Genomic DNA, 24,661 nt, shown 5'->3' with positions numbered 1-24,661 from the left:
AAGACATGGAAAATAGTAATCTTCAAAGAATTCAAAATAGTATCACAAGGAGGGTAATAAAGAGGTATGTGTTGGCTATGAGCAGGCTGCAACATAGAACCAGTAAAAAACCTTGAAGAATAGTAGAAAAGGGAAATATGTAATAGAAAATTCTAGTTCATTTGCTCTGTTGATTATTTCCAATTTATCCTGTATGTGTCTCATTTGCAAATAGTTGTTTGCATTTTATCTCCCTTATTAGACTGTAAGCTCCATGAGAACAAGAACTGTCTTTTTTTTCTTTTGATATCTCTAGCACTTAGTACAATGCCTGGTAACATAGTAGATACTTAATAGATGTTTATTGACTGACTGAAAAAGAAGATAGCCTGGTCATGTGCTAATGGCACCTGTTGATGGACAGCCCAGATACTCTACTGTTATTCTTTTGATGACAAGAAAAATCAAGGGAGCTTCTACTACAAGGAATGTATCACTTGGGGAGAACTTAAGAGAAAACCTGGACAAATGTTGTTCAGGAAGGATGGAAAGATGGATTAGGATATCATCATTGCAGATTGATGAGGTCACAGAGCTATGTTAAATTTTTATTCTCTTTGTGTGTATTTGCATATATTGTTTACATATCTATCTGCTTATTGTTTTTCCCATGAGGGAAAGAACTTTTGATTTTTTTTTTCTTTGTATCTCCAGCATCCTAACAAACATTTATTGAACTGAAAGACGATACAAGTGATATGTGTTGTTTTTGGGGTGGATACAATCATTAATTAAATTGCATATTCACCAAAGTACAGTATTTTAAAATAAATGTCTTAAGAGATGGAGACATCATGGCAAAGAAGGAGGATATTATACAGTGAACTTCTAAAATTCTTCCAAACAGTTAGAAAATGCATAAAGCAATTCTGATGGGGAATATGCAAAAGATCCCAGTGACTCAACTTAGTTTAGAGATACCTAAAGGGAATTTTGGAGATATTGGGGAAAGGTTGATTTGGTGTCCAGGGAGAGGCTGTGCATCTGGACAAGAAAAGATCTGAAACTTATACTGAAATTTCTCTAAATCCAAACCAAAGCTCTTCAGTGGGACACATATGAATTTGTTGCCATGTTCAATTAAAAAGGGGACCTACCTATGTAGGAGAGTGGTATTCTTGATTAAGAAGGCCCTGGGCTGCATAGAGGAAAAATGAGAAGGTTTAGAATCCTATAGCAGTGTTGTGACTTAGACCCCACAGGTAAAGTACTCTTACTTTCAGCATTAACCTGGCCTGCAGAGGCTTCACCAAGTTAGTAATTCCTGACCAAGGGAAAGCCTATAATTATGGAACTACAGCCAGTCTTTGGGATATGCAGTTTACTTTTGCTCAGACTCAAACTCAGAATGCGAGATCCCAGAACTGGGGTGTCAGGGGCAGGGGTCAGTGCAGAATTTAGACTTTGCTCTGGATCTTTGGATCCACACTTTGGGAGCACTGAAAGTTTGCAGGTCCCCAGCTATCCCTGAGATCCAGGAATGACACAGCACCCCAAGAAAGCAGCAAGAAGATCAGCCCATTCCATCCCTTTAGAAGTGTGGCAGAGCCCTATGCTAATATAAACTCTGAATTGATGAAATAAATGGAAAGAATAGGCATATATAAAAAAAAGAGAACCTACCATAAGAAATTCTTAAGGTGGCAGGGATGCTCAAGACATAAGCCCAAGGGGAATGACTCAAAAATATCTTATAGCAATGCTTCAGAGAGAAACAAAAGCTGAGGCACAAAGTCAATTAAAATTCCTGGTATAAATGAAACAAGAATTAAGGAAATAATTAAAAGCTGTTTTATAAATGAGAATAGTTGAAAAATTTGGAAAAGATTGAGATTTATGGAAGAAAGAATTGTGAATGGAATTTACAGTTTGGCTTCAGATGTACAAAAACCTTGCCTGAAAATTTGAATGGACTAAATTGAACCCAATGACTTCATGAGGCAATAAGAAACATTAAAGCAAAGTCAAAATGCTGGAAAAAAATAAATATAAGGTATTGCATAACACGAACAAATGATCTGATAACCAGATAAAGGAGAAAAATAATAATCTCACTATTTGAATGCCATGATTAAAGAAAAAACCCTAGATATTATATTTCAAAAATCTTAAAAGATATTTACTCAGATCTCCTTAGAACTAGAGGGCAAAAATCTAAATAGAATCTATTAGTTACCTTCTTGAGAGCAACCCTCAAAAGCTGGCAGGAACATCATAGACATAATGCAGTGCTTCTAGGCCAAAGAAAATAATAATCTGCAAGCACCCAGAAAGAAGCATCCAGAAGGAAAGAATCCAAGTAGCAAAGAGTCATAGTGAGGATCCTACATGATTTGACATCTCTCATTGTAGGTGAGTGGAGAACTTGGAATACAATATTCCAGAAGGCAAAATCTATGGTTTTACAGCTAAGAATAACTTAACCAGTAAAATTGAGCATATTGTTACAAGAATAAAATAGACTTTAAATGAAATAAAGGGTATCCAAACTTTCCTGATGAAAAAAAGTTGAGAAACATGAAAAAGTAGGCATGAATGAACAAAGACAAAAGGACTAAAAAAGACCAAATTGTTTACATTCAAACATGGGGAAATGATGCATGTGTCATGGTTCATAGAGGAAGTATAATTAGACAAAGCCTGGGAGTGGTTCTTTTATTTTTCATAATCTTTAAAAAAAGAATGGCAAAGAGGAATACATTGATGGGGAACGCAAAGGAAAGTTAGGAAAAATTGTCTTGTAATGAAAGTGTTTGCTCAAGTAAGACATTTATACAAACAAGGAAATGAGATGGATGACTGACACTTGAATCCCGCTCTCATCAGAACTAGTCAAAAGAAGGAAGAATACCCGTATACAGTTGGGTATAGAAATATGTTTCACTCAATGGGGATATAGAAAGGAAAGGGAAAAAAGAAAAGGAGGAGGGAGTAGTAGAGTCATCAATGTGAAAATTTGTTTTGATTGATCATATATGTTTGAATGAGTTTTAGTTTTCTTGTGTTCTTTGAGACTTGAGGTGAGAGGGAAAGAAAGATGAATCTTCACTAAAACAAAATATTAAAAAAAACCCTAAAATGTCTTAATATAATTCTAATAAACCTCTTATCTTAAGGGACAAATTTTTAAAAACTACCTTTAGCACATGCTCTAATCTAAATGTAGATAGTTTTTTACCTTTCCTTTTCTCCTGCTTATAAGGTGTGAAATGCTGGTTTAGTCCATTGAGCAAAATTAATTTCTAAGTATATTCTTTGTTGTTCTTAATGAAATAGACCTGTTAAACAATTGATAACTGAATCCCCCCCCCCCTTCTTTCTTCTAGATCAATCTGAAGGAATGGATTTTACAGAGGCTTACTCAGATACATGTTCTGCTGTTGGCCTTGCTGCTAGAGAAGGAAATGTAAAAGCCCTAAGGAAACTGCTCAAGAAAGGATGTAGTGTTGATGTTGCTGACAACAGGGGATGGATGCCAATTCATGAAGCAGCTTATCACAATTCTGTAGAATGTTTACGGCTGTTAATTCGTTCAGGTAAAGTCAAGTTGAGGTATAGATAATTTGACTCACCAAGTTGTTTGGTTTTTATAGTTCACTGTCACCTATTCCCAGGAATGTTTTCTTTTACTTCTATATAAAAAATCACTAACAGATCATTTGAAGATTGGTGAGATCCATTGATCTTTAAGCAGTAATATGGTATTGGGAAAAGAAATTCATGGAATGAATTATTCTTTATGCACAGATATACCTTAACTTATTTTTCAACATCTTAACTAAGTAAAATGTCAAAAGGAATTCAGATATTTTATTTTTTGTTGTCCCTAGTTTTACTTATTTCTACCTCTCCAAAACAAAAAGGACATTGTAATATCTAACTGATACAATCTTGCTTTACAATTTCCCTTATTTTGGGCAATCCCATTAATTACTATGGCTTTACTATATTACCATATATTCTTTTATTTGGCCTATATGCTAATAAAATAATTACACAAATATTCATTGTCAATAGTAAGAGTAGTTGAATAAGTTAGAAGATAATAAACTTGGCAATGTGGTAGCTAATCACAGCTAAGTTCTTATCAGTTCTATAGAATTGCTTTGTTTCACCCTCATATCTTAGGAAGTTGAAGTTAATCAATTTAACCTTTTGCTTCTATGGAGCAGGAAATATTTTCTTATAGTACAGTGTATGGACAGTTTTTTACCAGTTGACACATTTTTTTCCTCAAACATTAAGACTTATTCATTTAAGAAAACCTCAAGCATTTCTGTATATACAGCAGCTCATAAAAAAAAATTCTGTAGGAAATTATGACTCTGATTTCTTTTTTATAAGGAAAGATTTTATTTATTTTGAGTTTTATAGTTTTTCCCCTTATCTTGCTTCCCTCCCCCCCCCCTCCACAGAAGGCAGTCTGTTAGTCTTTACATTGTTTCCATGGTATACATTGATCTAAGTTGAATGTGATGAGAGAGAAATCATATCCCTTAAGGAAGAACCATAAAGTATAAGAGATAGCAACATTGTATAATAAGATGACAGTTTTTAAAAAATTAAAGGTAAAATCTTTGGTCTTTGTTCAAACTGGATACAGATGGTATTCTCCATTGCAGATGCCCCAAAATTGCGCTTGATTGTTGCACTGATGGAATGAGCAAGTCCTTTAAGGTTGACCATCACCCCCATGTTGCTGTTAGGGTGTACAGTGTTCTTCTGGTCCTGTTCATCTCACTCAGCATCAGTTCTTGCAAATTCTTCCAGGCTTCCCTGAATTCCCATCACTCCTGGTTTCTAATAGAACAATAGTGTTCCTTCACATGCATCTACCACATTTGTTAAACCATTCCCCAATTGAAAGACATTCACTTAATTTCCAATTCTTTGCCACCCCAAACAGGACTGCTAGGGATATTTTTGTACAGGTGATTTATTTACTCTTTTTCATCATCTCTTCAGGGTATATACCCAGTAGTGGTATTGCTGGATCAAAAGGTATGCACATTTTTGTTGCCCTTTGGGCATAATTCCAAATTACTTTCCAGAAAAATTGGATGAGTTCACAGCTCCACCAACAATGTATTAGTGTCCCAGATTTCCCACATCCCTTCCAAGATTGATCATTGTCCTTTCTGGTCATATTGGCCAGTGTGAGAAGTGTGAGGTGGTATCTCAGAGTTGCTTTAATTTGCATTTCTCTAATAAAAGTAGTGATTTAGAACAATTTTTCATATGACTATGGATCACTTTGACTTCCTCATCTGTAAATTGCCTTTGCAGAATCTGATTTCTTAATGCGTGCATTTTAAAACAAGGAAATAATAAATTCTCATGTTAACTTTCAAAACTGACCTATTTGTATTTGAGCTTCTTTCTAATTTTATGCTTTTTTTTGATATCCCTATTGCTAATTCTTTTGCAAAATGACTAATATGAAAATATGTTAAACATGATTGTGCTTTTATAACCTATATCAGATTACTAGATGTCAAGGGGAGTAAGGAGAGGAAGGAATGAGGTAGAAAAATGTGGAACTCCAAAGCTTACAAAAAAAGATGAATATTGAAAACTACTTTTACATGTAATTGAAAAAATAGATACTAAAAAAACTGGAAGAAAAAATTTTCTGTAATCAATAACCAGAATCAAACAAAGCTAACCTACTTGGTGACAATGTCCAGAAATGTATTTCTATGTACCTTGTGTCTATTATCTTTTGGTAAGGCAATAATTTACTTCACTATAAATCCCCTGGAGACCTAGTCAGTCATTTCATTCATTAGATTTCTTGTTTTTCAAAGTTGTTTTTCTTTACAATGTTATTGTGCTTGTATAAATTACTATTCTGCATTAGTTCATACTATCTAGGATTCTCTGAAATTGTTTTGTCATTTTTTTACAGTGCAACATATATTTCATTATATTTATATCACTATTTGTTCAGCTGTTCCCTGTCTAAGAAGTAATCTAAGGCACTCTTAGATTTTCCTCTCCATTTAATTTCCCATTGAAGAGTAGGAGTTTTGTTTTTCTTGAGACTATTCCCTCTTACCTATTTATTAATTATCTTTTTTATTTATTAATATTTTTAATTATCTTAAAATTTTTATTTATTAGTATTATTGGTTTATTAATATTATCTCTTCCCTATACCTGCTTTATTTCCTTGATGAGTTTGATGAATTCCTTTCTACATTAGAGTATTCCTTTCTTCTGTTTTTCACTCTTTAAAACTTTAGAAAACAATAAATAGCCTAAGACCTTTGTTTTTCACTCTTTTAGTACCCTCTAAAGATACTAAATTTTTAAGGGGGCACTTGATTCTTTTCTCCTTGAACTATATCATTTCAAGACCTCTATATAGTTGTTCAAATGAATTACCTTATTAGTTTCCTTTATACTTCTGTGTTTGTATTTCAAAATTTCTGTTTAGCTATGGTCTTTTCATTAGAAATGTTTGGAAGACTTCCTTTATTTTAAAGGTTATGCCTTGCTCTCCCAACATTATTTTTTCTTATAAACCTATATATTTTGCCTTTTGGAATATTGTGATACAAGGTCTCTTATTATGGTAGAAGATGCCAGGTATTATATGAACTTGACTGTGGTTCCTTGGTACTTGAACTCCTTTTTGTATATTTGTAACTTTGCTATATAGCTCTTGAGTTTTGGGCATAATATTCTGGGACTTTTCCTTTTAAGGTTTCTTTCAGGAGGTAGCAAGTAGTTTGTATTTTTGCTTTGTCCTCTGGCTTATATATCTGGACAATTTTTATTTGTGACTTCTTGAAATGAAATGTTTACCTGATGATGAATGAAGTGAGCAGAACCAAGAGAACCTTATGCACATTAATAGCAACATTGTGTGATAATCAACTATGATAGACTTAGCTCTTCTCAGCAGTTCAGTGAACAAAGACAATTCTAAAATAGAATTGTCCAGAGAAAAAACTATGGAGTCTGAATGCAGACTACAACTATTTTTTCTTTTGACTTTCCACTTAGATTTGTTAAGCGTTAGGTCTGCAATTTTCGTGTAGTGGATAGAGGTCTAGACCTAGAGACAGGAAGATTCCTCTTCCTGAGGTCAAAGCTGACCTCAGATGCTTAGTATCTGTGTGACTTGGGACAAGTCTGACTCTGTTTTAGTTTCCTCACTTGAAGAAAGTAATGGCAAACCTCTGATATATTTTTGCTGGTAAAACCCTAAAAGACATTATGAAGAGTGGAACACAACTGAAAAATGGCTAAACAACTTTTTTTAAAAAATGGGTGTTTATTTTACTCACCTTAGTTCCTTAATTGAGGCATTGTACCAGCGTCCTGAAGTTCTTTCAGGTAGGATAATTGGGCCTTGCCCTACAGTTGGTCCAGATTCCCTTGTGGTCTTTGAGATTTGGATCTTCAGGGCCCTCTGTAATGTCTCAGGACTTAAGATTAGGAAATTGAGAGCCTCCCCCATGGGGCTGTTCTGGTTTGAGCACTGCCTTAACTTAAAAGTTGCTGTTGTTTTCCTGACCTTCCAAGGCCTCATTCTGGGGTTTCTGACTCCCCTAGTTTATTCTTTTTTTCCTGAAGTCCTTTTTATTAATATTTTGTTTTCCAATTATATACAATAATAGTTTCTACCTATCATTTTTTGTAAGGTTTTGAATTTTATAATTCCCCCTTCCCTTCCCCCCCGAAGGCAGTCTGATATACTTTACATTGTTTCCATGCTAACATTGATTGAAATTGAATGTGTTGGGAGAGAAATCATGTCCTCGAGGAGAAAAGTGAAATATTAGAGACATTAAAAATATGTAGAATATAAGACACTTTTTAAATTTTTTTTTTTTTGCAAGGCAGTGGGGTTAAGTGGTTTGCCCAAGGCTAGGTAATTATTATGTGTCTGAGGTTGGAGTTATACTCAGGTACTCCTGACTCCAGGGCCAGTGCTCTATCCACTGCACCACCTAGCCATCCCCTCAAGGGGTCTGGCAAGACTTTTTTTTTTTTTTTTTAAACTGAAGGTAATAGACTTTGGTCTTTGTTTAAGCTCCACAGTTCTTTCTCTGGATACAGATGGGTATTCTATGTCTCAGGTACTCTAAAATTGTCCCTGATTATTGCATTGGTGGAATGAGCAAGTCCATTGAGGTTGATCATCAGCCCCGTGTTGCTCTTATGGTATACAATGATCTGGTTCTGTTCATCTCACTCAGCAGCTTCAGTTCCTGCAAATCTTCAAGGCTTCTCTGAATTCCTATCCTCCTGGTTTCTAATAGAACAGTAGTGTTCTATAATGTACATATACCACAGTTTGTTCAGCAGTTCCTCAATTGATGGACATTCACTCAGTTTACAATTCTTTGCCAACCTTGGTTCATTCTTAAGGGAACTCTTCAATTTTGTTGTTTTGAGACCCAGAACCCTGGTCAAGTGAGAGACTAGGCATGCCTAAGTGTATACTGGTTTAGACTGGAGCATACTTTTCCAATGCCTAGGAGTTCCTGTTGACTTTGTGTGCAGTTCTGAGATGGAAGAAATCATTTAGTATATGCTGTCATTTGATTTCTCTATCATTATTTGGTCTGGGGCAAAATTTAGGTTTTCATTGGATGGAGTAGGCATGTGATAGCTGGACAGTTTGCTTATAATCTTGCAATTCCCTTTGTTGAAGGTCCCCCTTTCTCTAATCTTAAAAAGTAAATATATTTATGCTTTACACTCCCTATTTTGCCCCCTAACATGCACCAGACTCTTTAGCTTGAGTGCTTTTGCTTATAGTGCTCCCTGTAATTGTTAAACTTACTTCCTTCTGTCTGCTGAATTTAACATTTACATCAAAAAAGTTAGTTTAAAAAGTTTTAGAATACATTTCATTTCTCTCCTCAGCTACTCATTCACTTAAAAAACCCTCAAGAAACCTATAAGCTCTGTAACATCTGATACAGTGATTATCAGAGACAGATAATGTAATATTTTAGACTTGTAGTTCACCTCAAGAGAGGAAGGAAAGGCTTACAATTTATTTCATGTCATTATGCTTGTGTGTGTTGTGTGTGTATGTTTATTTACATTTAAAATTTTTTTTAAACTTTGAACTTAATCCCAAATAAAATGAGTTTCTGTATATAATATGCATAGGAGAGGTTTGCAAATGAAATTGCATGTCTGTTGTAAAGAGTTTGCCTTTTTTTAAGTATATGATAAATTCATCATGTCACTTTCAAAGTTTTCCCACCTTTTCTTTGACTCCTCTCAACCTTTTGTTCTTTTTTTGCTATGGTGGGGTTGAGGGGGCAGGAATAATCTTTATCTCTGTTTACTTGCTCAATTCATTCATACAGCATAATTTTTAAAGCCATTTCTTTGTACATTTAGTTGAGACTTATATGACTGTAGTTAAGAAAGATTTTGAAGGACAAGCCAAGAAGCTGCTAGAATTAATGGAAAACAGGGAAACATATCCCAAATGGGAGTTTACTATTGTACCTTACATGTACTTCACTTGGTATTATTGATGATCTTATACATTCTGTGTAAAGAATAATTTCACAGGGCAGCTAGGTGGTGCAGTGGATAGAGCACTGGCCTTGGAGTCAGGAGTACCTGAGTCCAAATGCAGCCTCAGACACTTAGTAAGTACCTAGCTGTGTGGCCTTGGGCAAACCACTTAACCCCATTGCCTTGCAAAAACTAAAATAAAAAAAAGAAGAATTTCACACAGCAAAGCATCCTTAAATTTAAGTTTAGCTCCAATGTGAAATAGATTTTTTATAGGAATACTAAAAGTAGATTCTTGAATGAATGTCCTAAGCTTTCCCTTATGTAACTTGTGACAGATGTTATAATTGCCTATTAGGCATTAATTAGTCAATGAAACATATAATTTCTGTGGTGTCCCAACTGAAAGTGAACATTCCCTTTTAGAATTTCTATAGTCCTTGGAAAGATTCAAAGTGCTCCCTCATATTCTATAGTCAGTGCTTTGTGGTATATCCATTTCTATAATATGACAAATTCCCCATGTTACATTTTAAGTTCCTTTGGGAAAGAAATGATTATTTTTCATTTTTGAATCTCCAGTTTTTAATACAGGGTTTCTTGTGCATAATGGTTCAATAGATGTTTGTAGCATTGAATGAAATTATTGCATTTGTCTTCTCTGGAAGCATTTAGGTGGCACAGTGGATAGAATCTGGGTGCTGGAATCAAGAAAGAATTCAAATTTAACCTCAGAACTTGAAAGGTTAAGTGCAAGTCACCTCTATTTGTCTCAGTTCCATCTATTGAAAAATGGGAATAAAAATAGAATCTACTTCTCAGGGTTGGTATGAGAATGAAAGCAAAGCAAATTAAGTAATAAGTACTTATGGTTATTTTCTTTATTTCATTCCTAAAGTCAGCTGGTTCTTAGGCCTACATAAATAGCAGACCTAGGAACCTGAGCTGGATAGAGTACTTTTGGTTCATCATTTTACTTTTATGTTATAGCTCTATTTTTTTTTTTGCTGTTTTTCTGATTTATTAAAACATTCCACAAGATTTCTTCAATTAGAAGTTCTTTGAAACAATACCATCATTTTTTGCTAGCCGGAAAGTAGAGTCATCAGATTCTCCCATTCTACGAATTGCTCTTCAAATTGCATATGTTTTAAACTGGCCATTGAATATGCCGGTGACCTTGTCAACTTCGGCCATATTCATCTGGATGGACAAGTAGTCCTTGGCCCCGATGATCCTGTTGCTCGCAGAGCATTTCCGTGGCATGTAGAGATCCACGAACTCGATGGCATTGTTCTGCATGTTGGAAGCTGAGGGACCAAGTGCAAATGCAAAAGTGGTGGAAGAGAAAATGCTTTATGTTATATCTTAATTCTAACTTAGATTTGTGTCTATTTCCACCTATTTTAATTAAAGAATATAATTCTTTGATTTTCCCGAATCAATTAGAATTTTGGCTTTTCTATATTTTGGCTTTTTTGTTTAGCTGGTAATTAAAATACCTTCTTACATTTTATGGAAGTTGATATAGTAGGATGGAGAGATTTCATGAAAAGTGAAGCAAGTATCACATATTTTTAGAGGAAAGAAATAACCGTAGGTAATTGTGAAAATTCAGAGCTTAATGTCTTAGAAATGTTTTTATTTGACAAATATGGAAGCCTAACAGTATGTTTTTTATCATAATACTATAGGGTTATATTGGCAGAAATTGGGAAAAGATTGGATGGTCTTTTAAAAATTTGTTAGACATAGAATTTAATTTTTAAAAAAAACTTGACCTCTTATTTCATTAGTCTTGGAAGATCAAGGTGAAAATTTTCCCTCTACTAATTTGGATCTACATCTGACCTGCCATTTGTATACTCTTAGAGTTGGCCAGGTAAGCGATTTATCCAGGATTAAGCAACCTATATTATAGCAGAGATGTTAATTGAACCCAAGATTTTCTGACTTCAAGGACATTAGATCTCTTTCTCTCAACTACAGTTATCCTAGACTAGGCTATTTTATTTTAAAATGTTTATTGGTGCCTTTCGTTTTTTATATACTGCAATCTCTTCTTCAGTACATATTCCCTATGGGATCTTCCTATGTAACACAGAAAAAGTTAATTTTTTTATTTGCTAAATTCTTCAGTCTTTCTTAGCAAGTATTTTAAATTTAATTTTGTTTTATTTTTTAAATTTTTTATACTCTAACCAGTTCCCCTTAATTACCATTCATCTTCATACCCAATTATGAAACAACAACAAAATAATTTTGAACCAGACCAACAGACACAATGATCCCATTTGACAGTCCTATGATACATTCCACATCTCTAGTTACTCATTCTCTCTGCTGAGGGAAGGAAGGTTTGTTTTGTCATCATTTCTCTGGGCCTGAGGTTGGTATTAACTTTTTTACTGATTGATTTTTTTGCGGGGGAGACAGTTGTGGTTAAGTGACTTGCCTCTAGGCTATTAAGTATCTGAGGTCAGATCTGAATTCAGGTCCTCCTTGATATCAGGGCCATCCTTATAAACACTATACCAACCACCTGTTGTTTACTGTTTATAGGGTTTACTATTAATAGTGATATTTTCATAGTAGTCCTTGGAATATTGTTTTCCTACTTTTGCTTACTTTGTTCCATATCTGTTTATGCAGATTTCCCCATGATTCTTTGAATTGTCCATTCTCTTTATTAAAAATAATTATTGATATTTTTTAAGATCACCTAGATTTCCTTCTGTTTCCTTTTACTTCTCTTTTAGGGAGTCATTATTCATAGTAATTCATTAATTATAAGACTGTATTAAAAAGAAAAAGAAAAAATTTGGCAAAACCAATAAACATTTCAGAACAACGTGACAGTATATTTAATGTTCTATACCCTTGAAATCCTCATTTTATCATTTCTTAAGGCATAATAAAATCCTACTGTATTGATATACTGCAGTTTGTTCAGCTCCTTTCCAACTTAATATCACCTACTTTTTTCCAGGTTTTCCCTTTGTCTTAAAAAAAACTTGACTTCTAAAAAAAAAACTCTTTGGAATTTTGATAAATGTGGTTTCAATGCTTTTTCCCTGCCTTGATGAATTATTGGATACTTTATTTCTCACAGTAGTTGAGAATACGTTTTCCTATCCATTTCTATCACCATCAAAAATGACTGTTCTGAAATTACATAATTTTCTCTATAAATTCCATTATTCAGTTTCTTCATAGTTTCATGTAAAGAAAAGAGAGACTTCAAATTTGATGTTTGAAAGTTATCTCAAGAAGCTTAAAAATTTTCAGTCACATCTGGAAGAGATCTTAAGAGTTCATCTAATCCTATTTAAAATGTGAAAAAATGGGAGGTCCAGAAGATGAAGTGTCTTGTCCAAAGTCACAGGTCTTCAATGGGAATTTGAACTTAAATCTTTTATAGGTTTGGAGCCCATTGCTCTTTCTACTACAGTTGACTGATAGTTTTATCTCCTTCCTCCACCTTTTTTTCCTGAGCAAAACTTTAATTACTCCTTCAAATCACCTCAATGTTTATACACTTTCTTTGTACTATGTTGGTTTGTACACATTAGTCTGTTGTTTTTATAGTGTTAAATTTTTTTTAAAAAATGTATGTTGTATTATTGAAAATCCCCAACTTTGTGTGTCCTGTTTTCTTTAGAATAGCTTCATAATACCTAATATAATGTTCAACATCTAATGGATGTTAAGTAAAAAATACTATTGACTGGGTAAACTACTAGCAATATTAGGGATGGAATCTCTATCTGATTTCAAATAAATGCATTCTTTTCTTTGTTAAATAATGTCTTATATATTCAATGTCAGCCAAAGCCAAATCCTGACAAAAATGATATGTTGCTAGAGTTGTCTTATTCGTAGGGAGATTCAAGAGATTTTAGTGCTATAGCTTTTACCATTAAGAAGTTATTTGGTTCTTATAGGTTTTAATTCCTTTAAGAGCCCCTTATCAAAATACAAATGATTGTTGAGTAGGATAACACTTTCAAAGATTCACCTTAACAGGAATTATTTTGTCAGGTGGACTTTTAATAGAGAAAGATGGTTGAAAGTTAAGCTTTTTTTGGGGAACTGGGCTTCAGACCAAGGAGAGTGATGCTTGGATGGTGACATAAGATTGTAGACTATCGATCTGGAATGAAATATAGAGATCAGCTAATCATTTCTTCTCCTCTGTCCTCTGGCTCTCCTAGATTCCCAGTTCTTTTTCACTAGGTCCCTGAAATGCAGTTAAAATGTTGATCTTGTGCTAGTTGATATTTGATACTTCAAGTTATTGCTTCATTAGGCTAAAATTTCCTGGGGACACATGAAGTACAGACTGTTTCTGCAAAGTGTATATGTAATTTGAATATTAATAAGACAGTTATAAATATATCCAGAAATTCTCAGACTTTTTTATACTTGCAGAATCCTTAATTTAAAATAAAATTCAGTAGGAATCTCTATAATTAATTTTCTCAAAATGATTTACTTTTAAAAATATTTACCTCAAATGATACAAAATAACTTAGGGCTGATTAAAAGAATGCAACAAAATGGTTGAATATTAGAACTGTATTCAACTTACTTTCCACTCTTCTAGAGTGAACCCCCATTCATTTTTCTTAAACTTCATATTTTCATTTCAGACTCATTGTATAGAATACAATAAAGGACCTTAAGAAACAGATCTATTTATCCCAACCAAGAATCTTTCATGGGACAAAGATATGGAAGTTCACCTGAAGTCAGTACAGAATTGAAGGAGATGCTTTCCTTGACAAGCAGCTCAAAATACAAATTTTGTGTTTGTATGTGTTTGTGAATTTAACAGAATATTTGAAATTGAAACAGGGAAACTCTAGGCAGAGAGAAATAACGTGCCTCTCCCCATTTTTCTGTAATAAGGGACAATATAATATTCCTTTCTCTATATTGTTCTTTACAAGCAAACCTCCATAAGTAAGAAATGTACCTAAGCAAATAGGCATTCTGTTAAAGTTAATCTTCCCTCTTTCAATATTGAGTTTGTATTTATCTGTTGTGCAATGCTATCTAAACCAGAGTCTCCAAGTTATTTACATCATAAATGCCTTAAGGCTACTTTGAGTTAACAAAGACCCTAATGGCCAGTCAATCTTAAGATTTTAAGGTTAATCTATCATTTCTAGCTCTTGCAGGCATGTGCAGGAACACAAATTTATGGCAGGCATTAAGCCACTCCTTAGTCCCTCCTAGTGACACTGACACTTCCCCTAACTCCTCCCTGCTGAGGAGTCTACACTGTCTAGAAAAATTCTGCCTAACTTCTGCAAGATCAGTATGGATCTAAGCCCAGTCCCTGTCTTGTGGCCATTTCTCTTTCTTCCCTCTTAGCTGTCCTTGCTGTTCTCACCAGCCTAGTTTATGGCTGATTCTTCTTTGGCTGACTTCACTACTTCTACTTAAATTATCTTGCTGCTTCTCCAAAGAACCTAACCTGTGAACCTTGTGTAGTAACCCATGAACTTTTTATAGTACCCTGTGAATTAAAATTTAAGCCTTTTCTTATGTGATTTCCTCACTTAAAAGAACCACAGCCATCTTTCTCAGATCTCCTGTCTCCCCAGTCATGTCCCTGCTACAAAATTAGAGCTTTTGGAGAACCTTGAATTTTGATCACTTATGAGGCATGTAATGGGTAGAATATGAAGAAAGGAATGTGGAAAAAAATCAGAATGATGGAGGGTAGAGTTTAGGGAAAAGGGTAAAAAAAATAGTACCTGGAGAAGGAATTTCTAAAAGAAAAGAGCAGGGACCTATTTGTGGCAATGATGCTTTAGAGCAAAATGGGTTTCTTAACTTTTTCTGTGTCATGGACCTTAGGGTACAGTCTGGTAAAGCCGATGAACTCCTCGTGACAGGTGAAAGATGAAATGACCAAGGAAACAGGTTTTCTTCTGAGCATATCAATTTATTAAGCATTGCATGCTGATTGCCTGATAAACTGAGACTGGTAACCTTCAGTTTAGGGCTCAACCTTGACTATAGAGAGATAGACTTTTATACAATTAAAAAAAATCAAAGCCAGTAAGTTAAAAGGAAACAACACAACATTAAGTAATTTGATGATTTCTATTTGATTAAAAGATTAGATACTTTCCAAGTTGGGAGGGGAAGAAGAGGTTTCAAAGTTCCCCTTGAGAGTCATTTCCTATTCTATGTTTCTTGGTTGTATTGCCAAAATTAAATTTAAGGCTAGAATGTAATTAGATAAGAGGTGATGCTGGTGCCCTTGTTCCTGTTGGTGTGTATAGGCCAGTCTCATGCAGTGCAACTCACTTTTTCACTTTGCTCAGCCAGAAGAAACTTTGAAAAAAAGTATTGCCTTTTTATGAGATCATTCTCCTATCCCTCACTTCCACAGGAGGATTGACTCCTAATAGGGTGACTGATTATTCACTTCAAAACAATAGAAGTGATCCTTAAGGATTGCTAATTTCTTTTTTTTTTTTTTGTCTTCCTTGCCATTTGTATGAATATGTTAGAGTCTCAGAGCTGCTTTAATTTTCATTTTTCTAATTATTAGGTATTTGGAGCAGTTTTCCATTTTGGTATTAATAGCTTGGGTTCCTTACTTTGAGAACTGCTTAGTCATACTCTGACCATGTGTCAGTTTTGGATAGTTTGTGCTAGTGCAATGAAAGTTGAGCCCAGCCCTTTGTCACCTTTTTAAGCTTTATCTACATACTAGTTGTGTAATATTGACCCTGATGAAGATATTAGTAGGAAACTTTTTCAAGCAATACTCTACAGTGAATCACATTTTTACCATTCTTAAGGTTTATATATTTATTTTTACATTACTAAAATAGTCTTGTAAGAGTAAACATAATTCCCTCTCTCCCCTCAAAAATACAAAAAAACCTCACAAGAAATAAAGTGAAAGAAAGAAAAAAATGTGTTTCAGTCTGTGTTCTGATACCATCAGCTCTGTCTCTGGGAATGGATCACATTCTTTATCATAAGTCCATCAGAGAAGTTACTTCCATAGTTTTCCACTGTTGCTGGTTGTAATTCCCTCTATCCATTCCTCCCCACTACCATTTATTTTATTTTCTCTCTCCTTTCACTTTGTCCCTCTTTAAAAGTGTCCTGTGGGGCAGCTGAGTGGTACAGCAGATAGAGCGCTGGCCCTAGGGCCAAGAGGCCCCAAGTCTATATCTCACTCCAGAGACCATGCAACCACCCAGTCCCATGATCCCAGACAGACCACCCAATCCCAGCTCCTTGCAAGCAGTAAAAAAGAAAATTTGTTATATCTGACTATCCTCACCCATGATCTATCCTCTCCTCTATCACCTACATCCCCCTCCTCTCCCCTGTCCCCTTTCTTCTATCCCCTTTCTCTCCTTTTTCTTCTAGATTTTTATACTCTATTAAGTATGTATGTTATCTCCTCTCTGAGCCATTTCTGATGAGAATGAAGTTCCCCCCATTCCAAACCATTGCAAAAGCTATTTCTTGACTCTTTTACATGAAATATCTTAGTTTATTCTACCTTCCTATTCCTTTCTCCCAGTACATTTCCTTTTCACCCATTGACTACATTTTTACAATATATTATACCTTCAAATTTGACTCCCTCTCATGCCATGTATATAAAAGCTCCTTCTAACTGCTCTAATAATGAGAAGGTTCATATGAGTATTATCAGTATCATCTTCCCATTCAGGAATACATGTAGTTCATCAACATTAAATCCCTCATAATTTATCCTTCCTGTCCACCCTCTTTGCTTCACCTGAATCCTGTACTTGAAGAGCAAACTTTCTGTTCAGCTCTGGTTGTTTCAACAGGAACATTTGAAATTCCCCTGTTTAATTGAAAGTCCATCTTTTCCTTGGAAGAGGATGTTTTACTGGGCACTTGATTCTCAGGTGAATTTCAAGCTCTTTTGCCTTATGGAATATTGTAGTCCAAGGCCTATGCGTCCTTAATGTGGACTGTATAATACTGATTGTAGCTCCACAATATTTGAATTGTTTCGTTCTGACTGCTCATAATATTTTCTCTTTGACTTGGGAGTTCTGGAACTTGGCTATAATATTCCTCGGGGTTATTTTTTTGGATCTCAGGAGGAGTTCAGTGGATTCTCTCAATTTCTATTTTACCCTCTGCTTCTAGAATATCAGGGCAATTTTCCAGTAGAAATTCTTTTAAAATGAAGTCAAGGTTCTTTTCCTGATCATGACTTCCAGGTAGCCCAATTGTCTTTCCTGGATCTGTTTTCCAGATCAGTTATTTTTTACAATGAGATATTTCACATTTTCTTCTAGTCTTTCATTCTTTTGTTATTGTATTATTGTTTCTTGATTCCTCCCAAAGTCATCAGCTTCCTTTAGCTCCACTATACATTTGAAAGAGTTGTTTTCTTCATAGAGCTTTCTTATCTCCTTTTCCATCTGACCAGTTTTGCTTTTTAAGGTATTCTTCTCCTTATTAACTTTTTTGGACTGCTTTTTCCATTTGACCTAAACTGGTTTTTAACATGTTATTTTCTTCAGAATTTTTTTGGATGTCCTTGACTAAGCTGTTGACTTGGTTTTCATGTTTTTCCTGCATCTCTCTCCTTTCTCTTCCCAATTTTTACTTTACCTCCCTTACTTGATTTTCAAAATCTTTTTTGAGCTCTCTCATAGACTGAGTACCAACTCTCATATTTCTTGGAGGCTTTGGATACAGAAGCTTGGACTTTATCATCTTCTAAGTGTGTTTTGATCCTCCATGGGTTCAAAGTAATTGTCTTTGGTCAACTTCCTTTTTTTCTGTTTGCTCATTTCCCCAGGCTGTTTCTGTTTCTGTTTCCCCAGGCTGTGCCCTTGTTTTAGGTTGCTTTCCAAGCTTTTGAGTATTGGGACATCCCTGCAAGGACCCCCAGTTCCTTAAAGGTCTTATGAGAGGCTCTGATTGCTTCCCTGGCCTGTGGATGTACACATGCACTCCCCCCCCGCCATCCTGCAGCTGTGAGGAGGGTCCCTGCTCTAGGTCAGTGGGGGGCCCCAGACCAGGATCTGCATGTGGACAAAGTACCAGAGTCCGGCCCCAGGGACAGAGGAGAGACCTCAACAGTCTCCCTCCACCCCCTTACCTTCCATGGGCTGAGTGCTCTGGAAGCAGCTGCCTGGTGTCTCCCTGCTGGGTGGCTCTGTCCATTTTTTTTTATTTAACTGATACATGTGAAGAATAGTCTCCCACTGTTCTTATTCTTTAATGATTATTCAAAAGGACTTGATTCAGTAGAGCAGAACATTTCTTTAAAAGTTGTCTTCCTATATGATGTGTCTCACCCTTCATTACATCAAAATCATTCACTATTCTTTGAAAGATATAAAAATGAAAAACCCTATTTAATGACTTGATGATAAAAACATCATGTGAAGCATAAAACAGGAAGTTATATTCTTGCTAAAAGTGCTTATAGAGTTTTAGAAAATGAATCCAAATTGAAGTATTCCCTATGGGGTGAGGTCATAAAAATGCTAACTTTTTAACGTGATATTTTGCTATTCCTATCAATACAGAAACATTGCAGAGCTTCCTAGAAGACATTCATAACCATTCAAAAATTTGAAGTTTGCCTCTTCATGTAGATAAGACCAAATCAATGAAGAATGTTTGTTGCTCAGATTTTGATTTATGATTGGAGAAACTCTTAACATTTGAACATTAATATATTCCTTTGGGAAAGATAGTACATGAAATTGGCCTAGAATTGAATAGGAAGAGAACAGTTTAATTTGTCCTTAGTATTTTATATTCCCCTAGTTACATGTAAAAACAGTTTTTAAGATTTGTTTTAAAAACTTTGACTTCCAAATTCTCTCCTTCCCTCCCTCCTCCCTCCTCATACTCTTATTGAGAAACCAAGCAATTTGATATATATGTGTGTGTGTGTGTGTGTGTGTGTGTGTGTGTGTGTAGTCATGCAAAACATTTCCATAATAGTCATGTTGTGAAAGAAAACATAGATGAAACCCCCTTTTCTCCCCCCAAAAAGAAACCTCAAGAAAATAAAAGTAAAAAAACAACTATGTATCATTTTGTATTCATATCCATCAGATCTTTCTCTGGGGAGGAAGCCATTTATAATTGTCTTGGGTCATTGTATTGCTGAGAATAGTTAAAACATTCATAGAGGATCATCTGACAATATTGCTTCTACTTTGTACACAGTGCATTTCATTTTGTGTCAGCTCTTGTAAGTATTTTGAAGTTTTCTTGAAAGCATTTCAACAGCAGAATAGTATATTTTTTCCTCAATCACATGTGACAATTTGTTCCATCATTTTCCAGCAAATAGAAATCCCTTTAATTTTTGACTCTCTGTTATAAGAAAAGAAATACTATACATGTTTTGTACATGTTTTTGTTTTTTTTAATCTCTTGGGGATATAGACACCTAGTAATGGTATTGCTGTGTCAAAGGGTATTGTTGAGAGCTGCTTGAGCGAGTTTGGTTTTGAAAGTCAGTTATGACTAAAACACCCAAGCTCTGGTGACCCTCAAGCTTACCATGGAACTCTGATTTGATAACATAACTGAATCATTTGTGGCCTTACTTGTTGAAAGCCCTGTACCCAAACTTCTTGACCTGGGTTGCATCCTGCCAGGTTAAATCCTGCCCAAGTTAGAGTTACATCATTGTTTTTTATCCTGTATGCTAATTTTGTGGTTTTCTGCTATAAAGAACTATTTGATACTATCAATAGACAACTCTGCTAGATGTCCTGCTAGCATCCCCACCCAAGTGTATGCATGTTTCTTTTCTCTCCTGAGCTGAATTAATCCCATGGTGGACAGGGGAACTCAACATTTGGTGCCCTCATGTGGGGTAGGCACAAGGGACTTGGAAGTTGTCTGGAGGCTGAGATAGTTTTTCAGGAGAAGAAAATCCCCCTGGTAAGGCTGTGTAAGATTATGAGGGGAAGGCTTGATGAGAGCCAGTAAACAGTGCTGGCTTTTTACTTTCTTTTTCCAAGCAGGTACAGAGGGTGCAATAGGGAAGGAACTTAGTAATAATGTAAATTTGGGCTTCCAAAAACAGTCAGATATTGATAAGCAGTTTTTGCACATATTAGAAGGTTTGAAGAAGACAGTAATTTCTACTGGAGATGAATTGTATATGGTAGAGTTTAGACAGATACTTAGTTGTGAACATGGTTACATGCTGCTCTGGAGTATAATGATACTCAATGGGAATGGAATAAGTTTAGGAATCACCTTAGTGGATTGTTTGGGAATTCTACTATATCTTTTGGTATTAATGATTTGTATAAGTTGCCTATAGACATCCAGGAAGCCTTCCAGGGAGAATAGATTCCTGAAAAGACAGCTGATAAGATAATTAAATGGTTTCAACTTCCCACCCTCTTCGGGCCTTGGACCCAGAGTATTATACAATTATATCTCATTTTGATTCTCTTTATGTTTCTCTTTTGCTGTTTATCTAGTTTTTTCAAGGTATTTTTTTTCCTGTAACAAAACTACTATATATGCTATCAGTAGAATTCAGAATTGTGTAACCCAGGTTGAGCATCAGGTTGGGCAATTGTGAGTAGCTTGTGTAAATAGAAAAGGGGGAAGTGTTGAGAGCAGCTCAAGGGAGTTTGGGTTTGAAGGTCAGTTATGGCCCTCTTCCCTCGCTCGCCCCCAGCCCCAGAGCCCAAGCACTTTGGCTGGCGGGAGGGCTACGAGGTCCGGGCCCGGGCAGCGGCTCCCCGCGGGCCTGCAGAGCGGGCCTGGGGCTGGGCCAGGGGCAGCGCCCCCCGGGTGGCAGGAGTGGGACCAGCAGCCGCCACCAGAAGAGCCTGGGGCTGCTCACCACCAAGTTCGTGTGGCTGCTGCAGGAGGCCAAGGACGGAGTCCTGGATCTCAAGGCGGCTGCAGATACTTTGGCTGTCAGGCAAAAAAGAATTTATGATATTACCAATGTTCTGGAAGGAATTGATTTAATTGAAAAAAAGTCCAAAAATAGTATCCAGTGGAAAGGTGTAGGTGTAATACAAAGGAAGTAATCGATAGACTGAGATATCTCAAAGCAGAAATTGAGGATCTGGAACTAAAAGAGAGAGAACTTGATCAACAGAAATTATGGCTACAGCAAAGCATCAAAAATGTTATGGATGACTCCATTAACAACAGATTTTCTTACATAACTCATGAAGATATCTGTAACTGTTTTAACGGAGATACACTTCTTGCTATTCAAGCACCTTCTGGTACACAACTGGAGGTACCTATTCCTGAAATGGGCCAGAATGGACAAAAGAAATACCAGAGCAATTTAAAGAGCCATTCAGGACCTTTCCACGTACTGCTTATTAATAAGGAATCCAGTTCCTCTAAGCCAGTGTTTTTTCCTGTTTCTCCACCTGATGACCTCACACAACCTCCTTCTCAAGTTTCTACTCCAGTGACTCCACAGAAACCCAATATAGAGACCCAGAATCTACCTGAGCAACACACCCTTATTAGAGGTCAACTTCTTCAGCAGACACCAGTTTTAGATACACCCTCAGGCTCTATTAGTGGTGATATCATTGATGAATTAATGTCTAAGTATGTGTTTCCCCTATTACAGCTCTCTCCTGCTCCTGCTGATGACTACAACTTTAACCTGCATGAGAATGAAGGAGTGTGCAATCTCTTTGATGTACAGAATTACATTCCATAAGAACTATTTGGCCTGTATCTACCTCTAACTATGTAACACCCTAGACTTCTTCATAATCTAAGTATTTAAAATAATGAATGCAACAACTTTTTAGTTCACTGACTCTGGGAGTATTTTTCCTTTTGTTTAATTAATTACTTCATAAAACTGTACCCAAAAGAACAAAAGGGAGTTTGATCTCTTCAGGGCAAAGTGACTTTGCAAGTTTTATGATTTGGTTGTTTTTTTCCCCAGAACAAAATTAGCCACAAGATTGTTATTGGAGGAGATCAGAGGGGGAAGGGGGGATGATTTTCATATTATTGTTGTTGTTATCATCCCAACATCTCTTATTTTTCCCTTCTGTGGGAAGGAAGTTAATACTAAGTAGGTCTTTTTAGGTCACTACAAAATAATTGATCTCAGGTCTCTTATCATTTAAAATATTTTATACTATTACTGCCATCAGCTATCCCTATTTTTCTTTATATCCTTCTAGTCCAATTAGTTTTTCACTGCCATTTGCAAAATGAAGGATATAAAATGACACATGAATTGTTTCAGTGAACATATTTTGTGAAGTGCCTTCTGTTTTAGCACTTTAAGTTTTTCATGTTTTGTTGACTTCCTTGACATTCCACTTTCTAGATTTTAGGAAAGCTCTCTGTATGTAGTTTGCATTAAAATGTGCCAATACCTGTACATTAAGAATTTAAAAAAAAATAAAACTGTACAAACATCAAAAAAAAAAAGTCAGTTATGACTAAAAGGCCCGAGCTCTGGTGACCCTCGAGCAGAAGGCTTTCTACAGAACTCTGATTTGATAACACAACTGCATCATTTGTGGCCTCACTTGTTGATAGCCCTGTACCCAAACTTCTTGACCTGGGTTACATCTTGCCAGGTTACATCCTGCCCAAGCTACATTGTTTTTATCCTGTATGCTAATTTTGTGGTTTTCTGCTATAAAGAACTGTTTGAGACTATCAGTAAATGGCTCTGCTATTTGTCTTGCTAGCATCCCCACCTGAGTGTATGCATTTTTCTTTTCTCTCCTGAGCTGAATTAATCGCCTGGTGGATGGGAATTCAACTGGGTATGTATGGTTTTAAAGCCCTTTGGGCATTGCTCTACAAAATGATTGAATTAGTTCACAACTCCATCAACAGCATTAATGTCTAAATTTTACTTATATGCCTTCCAAAATTTGTCATTTTTCTTTTCTGTCCTATTGTCCAATATAATAAATAGGAGGTTTAGAGCATTTTTTTTCATATGGCTGTAGATAACTTTGTTTACTTCATTTGAAAATTGTTTATATCTTTATATATCTTTTAATCATTTGTCAATTGGGAAATAACTCTTATTTTTATAAATTTGACTCATTTCTCTATATATTTGAGAAATGAGGCCTTTATCAAAGAAACTTCCTTCAAAAAACAATATTTCTTCCTATTCCCCTCCCCCCCCATTTATTCTATTCTTTTTCTCTTTTCACCCTATTTCTCTTCAAAAGTATTTTGCTTCTGACTATCCCCTTCCCCAATCTATCCTTCATTATGTAACTGCCTTTCCCTTTTCTTGTCACTTTCCCCTCTTACTTTCCTTTAAGGGAGTGTGTTGTGTTATTCCTACTTTGAGCTAATTCTGATGAGTAAGGTTCACTCATCCTCACCTTACTCCTTTTTTGCACCATTGTAAGCTTTTTCTTGCTTCTTTTATGTAATATAATTTACCCCATTCTACTTCACACTTTCCCTTTCTCTCAGTAAATTCCTCTCATCCCTTAATTTTATTTTTTTTAGATATCATCCCTTCATGTTCATCTTACATCTTTGCTCTCTGCATAGATATCCTCCTAGTTGCCCTAATAATGAGGAAGTTCCTGTGAGTTTGCCAATGTCTTCTCATGTAGAAATGTAAAGAATTTTACCTTATTAAGTCTCTTATGATGTCCCTTTCCTAGTTACCTTTTTTTTTTTTGCAATACAAATGGGGTTAAGTGGCTTTCCCAAGGCCACACATCTAGGTAATTATTAAGTGTCTGAGGCTGGATTTGAACTCAGGTACTCCTGACTACAGGGCTGGTGCTCTATCCACTGTGCCACCTAGCCACCCCTCCTGTTCACCTTTTTATGCTTCCCTTTTGTCTTGTCAAATTTTCTCTTCAACTCTGGTCTTTTCACCAAGAATTCTTGAAAGTCCTCTATTTCATTGAATTTTTCCCCTGAAAGGGGGTGTGTGGGGGACTCAGTTTTGCTGGGTGGTTGATTCTTGATTGTTATCCTAGCTTCTTTGCTCTCTGGAATATCATTTCCCAAGCCTTTTAATCCTTTGATGTAGAAGCTGCTAAGTCTTATGTTATCCATCCTGATTGTGGCTCTACAATGTTTGAATTATTTGTTTCTGGCTGCTTGCATTATTTTCTCC

The 24,661-nt window shown here is 35.6% G+C and overlaps 1 protein-coding gene and 2 pseudogenes across 5 annotated transcripts in view; 2 read left to right on the top strand and 1 right to left on the bottom strand.

Annotated features, from left to right (window-relative positions):
- Positions 1–24,661, top strand: part of ASB3 (ankyrin repeat and SOCS box containing 3) — a 131,003-nt gene that overhangs the window by 28,362 nt on the left and 77,980 nt on the right. For all 5 annotated transcript variants that reach the window (XM_074206067.1, XM_074206070.1, XM_074206084.1 and 2 more), the window contains exon 2: positions 3,366–3,575. In XM_074206067.1, coding sequence (XP_074062168.1) covers positions 3,380–3,575 — 196 coding nt within the window. In that variant the 5' untranslated portion in view covers positions 3,366–3,379. The remainder of the gene's footprint in view (positions 1–3,365; positions 3,576–24,661) is intronic.
- On the bottom strand, positions 10,545–10,836 carry LOC141501808 (small ribosomal subunit protein eS21 pseudogene; annotated as a pseudogene).
- LOC141501757 (transcription factor E2F5 pseudogene) lies at positions 21,488–23,479 on the top strand (annotated as a pseudogene).

The sequence above is a fragment of the Macrotis lagotis genome, chromosome 1 (assembly GCF_037893015.1).
Source record: "Macrotis lagotis isolate mMagLag1 chromosome 1, bilby.v1.9.chrom.fasta, whole genome shotgun sequence".
In the NCBI taxonomy this organism is placed as follows: domain Eukaryota; kingdom Metazoa; phylum Chordata; class Mammalia; order Peramelemorphia; family Peramelidae; genus Macrotis; species Macrotis lagotis.
The sequence above is the reverse complement of the archived record's forward strand: the minus strand, read 5'-3'. Positions and strand labels throughout refer to the sequence as shown.